Source organism: Trachemys scripta, chromosome 5 (assembly GCF_013100865.1).
Source record: "Trachemys scripta elegans isolate TJP31775 chromosome 5, CAS_Tse_1.0, whole genome shotgun sequence".
NCBI classification, from domain to species: Eukaryota; Metazoa; Chordata; order Testudines; family Emydidae; genus Trachemys; species Trachemys scripta.
Genome location: NC_048302.1, coordinates 140,056,651 through 140,066,694, shown reverse-complemented (window position 1 = coordinate 140,066,694; position 10,044 = coordinate 140,056,651). Strand labels below are relative to the sequence as shown.

Sequence of the window (10,044 nt, the reverse complement as noted above, 5' to 3'; positions counted from 1 at the left end):
GAACTCCTGGGCTCTGTAAGCGCCGAGCTGCCCGACCGCTACCAGCTTCGGGCAGCCCCCACGCCTCTGGACCCTGCGCCCCGGAGCCCGAGAGGGGAAGTGCCCGGCTGGCGGCTCAGGGTCCGGAGGCATGGGGGCTGCCCGAAGCTGGTAGCGCTCGGGCAGCTCGGCTTTAAACAGAGCAGAAGAGTCAAGGTAGGGAGCACAGCAGCCGCGGGAGGGGAAGTGCCCAGCTGGCGGTATTTTTCCCGGACATGTTCGGCTTTTTGGCAATTCCCCCCAGACAGGGGTTTGATTACCAAAAAACCGGACATGTCCGGGAAAAACCAGACGTATGGTAACCCTAGGCAAAAGAAACCAAACCATCAGCCCCAAACCCAGCTCAGCATCGAGTTCTGTTCCCTCAGGGAGGCTTCTCCAGCCCTTTTGTCAGGAGCCTTCAGGGTAGGTCTGTCCTCTTCCCAGCCTCCCTTCTGAGCTGGGCTGCTCCCTTTTCAACCCTGTCTCCAGCTGAAGCATGCTTGGCAGGGCTCCCTGGGCCCAGTACTGTCCTTCAACCTTGTCTGCAGGGCCGGCTCTAGCTTTTTTGCCGCCCCAGGCAAAAAAAAAAAAAAAAAAAAGGCGGCCAGACTGCCAAAGCAAAAAAAAAAACCCCAAAAAACGGCAGCTGCAGGGAGCACGTGGAGGGCAGTCAAGGCGGCTCACTGGGGGCTGAAAGGCGGCACCCGCCCACTCCCTCCACCCGTGGGCAGCCAGGCGCTGCAGCCCGCTCACAGCCGAGCGAGAGGGGCTCCCTCCTCTGGCCTTGGGGTGTTTCTCCCGGCCGGGCAGGCGGAGCCCCCGGGGGCTGCAGGAGGAGCTGGCTCAGCCGCTCCTTTAAAGGCGGCTCAGCCGGACTCAGAGTGGCGCAGGAGGCGGAGGCCGGTGCAGGCGGCGGGGAGTGGTGTGTTCCGGGGAGCCTGGCCGGGGTCCGTGCCCCTGCAGGGCTGGGCTGGCCGTCCCAAGATTGGCCAGAATGCCGCCCCAGGCACGTGCTTTCTTGTCTGGTGCCTGGAGCTAGCCCTGCTTGTCTAGGCCAGTTTGGGGTTTGCATACCCCATCACAAAGGGACAGTAACTTCATATAGAAACCATTTCAGTACTGACAACTCCAGCCATTCCAAAATCATGAGTCAGGCTCCATGAAAACCAAGATTGCCTTAAAAATCCTTTTAAAGTAATACATGTTGAGCTCTTTCTGTATATCTTCTCTATTTTTGAGCCTTCCGAGTACACTCACATAGCATTTTCAAGCTTTTCTCCACAACCATGAGGCCTGGATTTTTTTTTTAAGTGAAAGCAGAGATGTTCATGTAATCACCTGACTTCAGGAGTTGATGTTTAGGAAATACACCATCTCTCACCAACTCACAGTCAAATCACAAGAATTGGCAACAGCGCCATTTTGCAAAACGAGGTTACATCAGCACTTAATGATAGCGATCCCTGCACCATACCTTTGCATGGTGTCACATGGGCCTCTTTGGGCTCCCTGCACTGTATGGGGGCAGGGGTTCTAGAGGGGCTTCCCTAGCTACTGTATTCTGCTAAACAGCAGCTGGGCATGATATCTCTGGCAGTTGGAGGTAGCTACTGCATTAGATCTGTGCCTTCTATTTCAGATTACAGTTTTGACTAGTCAACCAGGCAAAGACATGGTGAAACAACTGGAAACAGGGTTGAGAGAGATAGACCTGGTGAGTCTGCGGAAACTGCAGATCATAGAGATCTCACAAGCAGACTTGCTGGAGTCAGCGGATGTGGAGTGGCGCATACATGCTGAGGAAGAGGTCAGCAGTGATGGTAAGTGCAGAGAGGGAGCACAATGTGGTTATGCATTTGGAGAGCAATACAATCACCAGATGTCCTTTTAATGTGAGAGTGCCTGCTCGTCAGTAGTATGTAACAAACCTCACAGGCGGGACGGTTGCTGAGCCAACAGAGGCATTTAAGGAAGGGCAGGCAAGTTTTGTACCACTGCACTCCCCAGGGAGCTCCACAGAGGGTGGGCAGCTTTAATTCATGGCCTGAATTCTCTTGGAGACTCATCTTCAAAGCTTGATCAGAGAATGTGCTGAAGTGCATTTCTTGGGTGCTCTCGTCCATACTTCCTCTCCAACTGCCCTCCCATTTTCTGGGCGACACTAACTGGCTCCTGCTCTCTCGGCAAAGGGGGTTGTGTGTGACTTGCACTAGTCCCAGATTTTCTGCCAACCGGGGCACATAACACAACTTACTGGGTGGAACCTAAGGATTGACTAAAGCCCCAGGGGTTAAATGTTATTTTGGCTGGCTGCAGTACTGCTAAAGCATGCTTCCTCCTAATCTCTAGGGGCATTCTCAGCAATCGAAATTGAAGCAACAACAATAAGAAATTGCAGAACCAGAAATCCCTATTCATTCCTGTTTGTAGCTTCCTGCTTTCATAGTGAATGGGTACAGGCAACTCTCTAAACAAGGAATTCAAAGAGTTATATTCAGTGAGAGAAATCCTGCACCACCGCTCAACTTGGTGACAAAAGCTTATGAAACGTAAGGCCAAATTAATTGCACTCTCTCATTTAGATATTTGGTCTGACAAACTCCTTCATATCTCCGATTAGCAGCTGATGTTTCAGTTAAATTCGCCTTCCCGAGGCCTGAGGAAATTACTGGGTTTATGTGAGCAGCGTTTGTCAATAGCAAAGGTTTGTACTCTGCTCTCACAAACCTGGGCTGCAGCACAGCACATGCTGATCACATTTTGCCACAGGCAACAATCCGTGCCCCTGACTGCACTCAATCAACCCCACCTCACTATGCCAGTGTTGACCAAATCACTACTGCTCATCCCAGAGCTGCTAAATTATACAACCACGCACTTAGACAGCCAAGCTCACTGTTTTACCATCCCCTCTTCTCCCAGGGTCCTCAAAAGTTGTCTGTCCTAAAGTGATCTTCCCTTTCAATGGGGCAGCTATTCAGGGTTCTGCACTGTTTGAAAAAGGAGGCCTTAGGGAGAATGCTCATCTTTGTGATGGTAATACACTCTGATCAGATAAAAAGCTCTCCAGCCCCCCTCACTAACCATTACCAGTAGAGCTGGGAATGAATAAGGAAGAGGATAAAGGTCCCACAATTTGGGGTATCGTTACACTGAAATATTTAATATAGCCAGGAGCTGGAAGAACCATAAACTGCGTTGAAATAAATGAATTTTGGAAGGGCTTGATCCATACAGTTCCAAAACTGATATGTTCACTGAAAGTGTCTACTACCTGTGCAGAGGGGAAGCTTCTGCATGGCTGAAGAATACAGAGTTCAGTCAGAGAGGGAGCAATGCTAGCAGGTGGCTCTTGATAGGAGAAACCGGAACTGCTGAACAAAGGAGTGGATTAAAGTTCTTGATAAAAGTGTATGCCTGAGCCCCGTTGTATTAATGTAGCTGGAATAAAGGGCCCAAAGAGTCAAAGGTGTTAATATGACCGTGTCACTCTCCAACATTAAAGAGTGTTGAACAAGGTTTGGAATACAGAGACCTTGGTGTGACATCCTGTCCCTTTAAATGTTTGAGGACTCTTCCTCCCCAATGAAGCCTTTCAGGTTAGTTTCAATAAAGCATGCCCAGCAAATGCCTCTTCCCACCCCCACTCTGCCCCAGCCCACCTCTTACTCCACCCTCTCCCCCAGCACCTCCTGCCCACCCCTGAACAGCTGATCTGCAATGGGCAGGGTTGCTGGGGGGAGGGGGGACGGGGAGTGGGAAGGAGCTGATGGTGGGGCCGCCGGTGGGTGCTGAGCACCCACTAATTTTTTCATGGGTGCTCCAGCCCCAGAGCATCCACGGAGTCGGCACCTATGTCTCTCAGGCTGGGCAGAGCTGGGTCATCTGCCTTGTCTCGTTGTACTGGTGCCATTTGGTACACTTGGCCTCAGGATTAAATCAGTGCAGCAGCTTCAACAGGAGAGACTGAGGGAGTCCCCACATCAGAATATTCCATAGCCCCATGGCTTGAGCATTCCCCGGAGTGTGACAGATCCCTGTTCAAATCCCTTCTCCACCTCAGGTGCCATAGGCACCTAACTCCAGGGGAGGGCTCACACCTGGGAATTCCTAGCATAGATAGGCACCTAAGTCCAGGCTGCAGGGAGCCACCTATCTCCATGAGAGGAGTAGTGCTTAACACCCCCTCTCTGGTCACCAGCTCCCACCCAGTAGCTTAGGCGGCTCACTGCCTAGCCTACTGACTTCTGTGAATTGCACTATAAGGTGTCTCTCTCTCTCCCCAGGTGTTGGATAGGAGTCTCGGCACCAAACTCAAGCTTTGTGAATCACAGTATTTTTCTAGGTGTCTAAAAACTAGCACCGTGATGGGTCTGTGTCAACATCTAACTCTGTTTGTGCATCCAGGCCCATGTGTTTCACAAATATTAAAGAATTTATTTTCACAACACCCCTGTGAGATTAGGTTGTCATCGTCTTCTCCTTCCCCTTTTCCCAGGTGGCTGGGATCGGGTGGGTCGCCATATCAGACTTAGGTGGTGGTATTATCCCCATTTTACAGCTGGGGAATGGAGCCACAGATTTAAAGTCAAAATTATCAAAGGAGTCCACTAATTCTGGGTGCCAAACTGAGACCCAAGGCCTGGTTGTTCATTGTATTTTGCATTTAATTGCACTTCATATGTTCAAAACACAGCTCAAATTGAATTCCCTAGCAGTTGTGAGTGCTCAGCCCTTCTACAAACCTGGCCCCTTGTATCTCACACTGGGGAGCCAGAAAATGAGAAAAGACAGTTAGTGGCCATCTGAGAGTTCTAGCTTAAGTGACTTGCCCAGCATTACACAGAAACTCTGGGGCAGAGGCAGGGATGGAATCCAGTTTTCCAGGACGGCATTCAGTTGCCTTAACCCTGAGACTATCATGTCTCATACCATCCCCTGCCTCATTCTCTATGCACATTCCAACTTCTGCAACAAATGAGACGAGGACAACAGCTTCATTACCTCTGATTTTTCCATCTGAGCTTCAAACCAAGGTTTCAGTCCATTACAAGCTTCTGTTTTCAAGATTCAGGATTACATCCTCCAGCTCAACTTTCAAGGCCTCCCCATTGGCTCTCTCAGGGTCCATTTAGTTGCCATATCAGTGTCCGATTCAAACTCATACAGTGTTCTCTCATTCCACTGTTTCAGAATTTCTAAGGGTGTGTCTACACTGCAGCGGGGAGATGTCATTCCCAGCCTGGGTAGACAACTTCTCGCTAGTGCGCAAAAAACAGCAGTGTGGACAGTGCGGCACAGGCAGCAGCTCAGGCTAGCCTAGGGTGGCCAGATAGCAAGTGTGAAAAATCAGGATGGGGGGTAATAGGAGCCCATATAAAAAAAAGCCCCAAATATCAGGACTGTCCCTATAAAATTGGTCACCTAGCCACCTGAGCCTGTACCCGAAGGTTGGCCAGGCTTTGACTAGGGTGGGTAGCCCGCGACTCTGCCCATGCTTTAATGTCCATGCTGCTATTTTCAGGATGCTAGCTTGAGTGAGACTAGCAGGAGTCTGTCTACCTGCACGGGGAATCTCACCTCTCAGCTGCAATGCAGACATACCCCAAAAGGACTGGTTTGTGCCTATCCCCTCCATTCAGGACCCTAACCCTAATGGGCGTGGAGTAAATACAGTAGTTATGTCCCAGAAAGGTGCTTCATCCATCTGTGCATTTTTCAAAGAAACAGCCAATGTAGAAGCTAAAGAGCTAATAAATTCTTCATGAGTGTGGAGAACCATCATCTCTCTCTGTGTGAGTTAGGGAAACAATATAAATTTATGCTTTACAGATAGATGAACAGGAAATGGCTCTGTGCAGGTAATTGCTCTTCAAGAATGTAATTAGTGGCATTTCACTACAGCTGCCGCACTGAGGTATGGCCAAGCTGCCCCATTTCTTTCTAGTAAGAGACAGTGTTGAGTTTCCTTTTACTAAGGCCATATGTTTTGCCAACACAATTACAGTACATAGGCAGCCACATTGCTATTAGAGAAGAGAAAGGAAATTCATGTTTATTGAGAGAGGAGTGACAACATTCCCCAATTGCAGACACTCAGCATCACTCCAAGAGGAGTAGCTCAGCACTGTGTGTGCATGCCATTTATCAGAGAGAAGCTCGTGCATCCCCCAGTGTTTTGTTTGCTGAAGAGCTAACGTTGTCTCCAGTCTATATTTCAGAGCAGATGACGTTAGCCAATGCTCCAAACATTAATCATTCCTCCAGCATAAAATGGTGCATTCACCAGCTCTGAATTATTCAGAGAGGAGAGAATACGACTGGCAGCATTGTGGGCAAGAAGCTGACTCACCCACCAATGCTGTGCATACAGGGTATTCTCCAGCGAGGAGCCCAGATCCTTCCCTGGCCCTTTCCTCCTTGGCATGCCTCAGGAAGGAGTTCACACACACTCTGGCACTAATTTCCATCAAGGAGGAGTCCATGTGCTTGCCATTAACCTGTGTGCTCAGCATTCCTTGGAGAGAAGCTGCAGTATTCACCAGTGCCATGCTTCTTGGGGAGGAGCTGTCATTCCCGCAGCACCCTGTGCAGGGTACTGCTCAGAAAGGAACTCACACAGTCACCAGTGCTTTACTTCTCAAGGCACAGCTCATGTGTGTTCACCAGGATTACATGCTCAGTATCCTTCCAAGGCAAAATGAAGCACTTGCTGGGGCCAGGTGCCTGGAGTCTCTGCAGAGGGAACGATGTATTTCCCACCATCTCAGGCAGGGCTGTGAAAGGAGCATCATCAGCTCTCTACCCCTCAACATAAGAACTGCCCTACTGGGTCAGACCAAAGGTCCATCTAGCCCAATATCCTGTCTTCTGACAGTGGCCAGTGCCTGGTGCCCCAGGGGGAATGAACAGAACAGGTAATCATCAAGTGATCCATCCCTTGTCCGCTCATTCCCAACTTCTGGCAAACAGAGGCTAGGGACACCTGATATCCAGGCTTCCTAAAGGAGCAGCTGGCCTGTTTGGCATGCTTGTGACACTGCTCACTTATCCTTCAATTCCGCCCCATAACTGTGAGCTCTTCAGAGCAGAGACCTGCAGCACCTGCAGACTTGTGGGCACTATCAAATAATAATGACCAGGAAGGGGATTGCTTTGCTCTTTGGCTGGGGAAAGGGCTATACTAAACTGTGGTCTGTCAAAATGAAAGTTTGCTGTGAGGCTTTGGTTCCTACTAGGCCAGAAACTGGAAACATGCTTTAATTTTTAAGATTGGGGTTTTCAAAAGAGTCTTAGGGATTGGGCACCCAACTCCCATAAGCTGCTTTGAGAGCCCAAGTTTAAATCATTTACTATCAATGGTTGCTACAGCAATGTATGAACAGGGAACTAGCGAGCAGAAATAGGGCCATAGTATTACCCCCATATCCAGTATTAGTGAGACCATTACTGGCTATTGTGTCTAGGGCTGATGTCCACAGCTCTAAAAGGATGTTTATTAATTGCTAAAGGCTCCAAAAAGAGCTACAAGAATGGGTCCATCTCTGGAAAACTTGCCTTATAGTAAGAAACTAAAGAAGCTCAATCTCTTTATCTTAACAAAGAGGTTGGTTGTGGTTTACAAGTAGCTACATGGGGCAGCAATTTCTGATAGAAATTTCTTTAACCTAGGACAGGTGAACAAAATCCAGTGGCTGGAAATTGAAGTGATAAATTCAGACTAGAAACAAGGCATAATTTTTTAAGTGAGAATAATTATCCATTGGAACAATTTACCTAGGGACATAGTGGATTCACCATCACCTCAAATCTTTAAATCAAGATGAGTTGCTTTTCTAAAAGAGCTGCTGTATCTGAACTGAGGTTCTGAGCTTAATGCAGGAACCTCTGGTAGAATTTACTGGCCTATGCTCTGCACGAGGTCAGAGTAGATTATTGAATGGTCCTGCTGGCCAGAAAAGCTGTTAATCTATGAATCAAACACAGAGTGTACTTGCTTTGTCTAGTCCTGAGTCAGAGGACAGCCCCGTTCTACGGAAAGCTCCTCCATTTACTTCAATGTTGCAGAATCGGCCTGTATCATAGGCGAGAGAAAACTCTCCAGAATTTGTTTGGATTGGTTGTTAGATATCTGACATGTTTATCTATACTGTTTGTATTCCCATCACTAGTAAAGAGCAGTTTGTGGCATTAGGGCACATGACAATACTCTAGCTGAAGAAGAAAGCGACATCTGTGTGTCTTTAAATTCTTACACTGCACAAATCACCATGGTTTCTGAACACCTCATGTATTTATTAGAGGGAACATCAGAAAATCTCTGTACATCTCTCACCTTCCTCCACTCTGCAATGTGCCGAGGGAACATTAGGCTAAAAAGCTAATTAAGAATCCTTCTCTCTTGACTTGTATTTTATCTGGAAAAGTGAAGTAACTTTGCACAGCAGGATTTATCACCTGTTTGGCCACAAACCAGGGTGGATTTGATTTAAATCAAATTGATTTATTTAAATCACTAGTCAGGAAGACTCAATTTAATCAATCTACATAAAAGTGCATTCTTCTTTGTTGTTATAACCTTAATATATATTGTGAAGAATACACACTATACATTTTTAAAGTGATTTATTTTGAAAACTTTTCAGATTAGTTTTACAGCTATATCAGAAAATGAATGATTGTTTGGTTATTTCATTTACCAAAGGTAATTGAAGCAGATATTTATGAAGTCATTGGGAGGTGAACTATCCCAATTCAACAGGTTAATCATTAATATTTGGAGGATTTTCTTGCCATGCTGTATTAGGAGGAGATCACCACCAGACAGACATTTAAATTGTTTTCTTTAACTAAAACAACGTTATGTATTCTGGATTTTTTTCTTCAACAGCAAACATAATATTTTAACAAAACAAGCATAAGAATTTTTGAATTTAGTTAAACATTCAAGTTTTTTAAAATCAGGTTTGTTTTTGTTAAAATTTTTTTAACTAAAATAGTTAATGAAATATTTAAAAAACAAAAAAACAAAAATTAAAATAGACTGTCAGCTAGGTCAACATGAGAAACTTAAGATATTGGCTTTGTAGCTAACTCAATCACCTTCACCTTCATTTTCCTGTTTGTTCATAATCTGAAAAAGAAAAACAAGCTTTCCTGCTTTTTCAGGTCCCAAACGATTTTTCAATTTGGAATGAATTAATCCAAAGGAAGAAAATATTCTTTCTACACCAGCAGAAGAAGCTACTGCTGTTAAAAGTGAGGTTATCACTTCAACAGTTTCTGAATCCAAGTGCTTAAGTGATTTCTACCAGTTCACTGGTGTGACTTTCTTTAAAACATCATCAGCAAACATATATTTCTTGAATGGTTCACCCTTAGCTCTGAAGTTTATTATAGTTGGCATTATGGAGGGATGATTGCTGGATGTCCATGTCATAGCCAACTCCTCTTCTTCAGCAGTTAAAGTTTGACCCTGGTACTGAGTATTGAAAATATTTGCAAGAAAATGAGCTGGAGATAGTGCTTGTTCCATTTGTTTTTTTAATGCTTGTAATTTAACTCTGTCATTGCATATTTCTCTTTTTAAGATCTCACTCAATTCCTTCCAAATTTCAACAGCATCAGCAATAAAACAGCTATTTCCCTGCGTTCTGTTCAAGGGTACATAAATAGGCTTCAGGGTACTTAGCATGTGCTCAACATTTCTCTTAAGCCCAATGTTGAGAACTTTGGCTGTGACAGTGCCATCTATTTTTTCACAATTTTGTTCACAAACTCATCAGATTAGGCCAGTTCTTGATATAGTGCTCAAAACAGTCCACTACGGAGTTCCATCACACGTCTTGTGGGAGAGTTAGCTTGGTTCCTCTCACTCTTTTCAGAGCAGCTGCTGCAAAATGGTTGTTACAGAAGTATTTTGCAATTTTGCAAATTTGCAATTTCAACAATTATTATAATTGCAATTGCAATTATTTCTGGAACACTGAAGTCTTTGGCTAGGAGGTACATCAAATGAGCACT

General features: G+C 46.0%; 1 protein-coding gene across 1 annotated transcript in view; it reads left to right on the top strand.

The window, feature by feature from the left end:
• The window catches only part of M1AP (meiosis 1 associated protein), a 49,500-nt gene that overhangs the window by 6,658 nt on the left and 32,798 nt on the right, over positions 1 to 10,044 (top strand). The window contains exon 2 of the mRNA XM_034772104.1: positions 1,661 to 1,841. Within this exon, the coding sequence (XP_034627995.1) occupies positions 1,661 to 1,841 (181 nt within the window). The remainder of the gene's footprint in view (positions 1 to 1,660; positions 1,842 to 10,044) is intronic.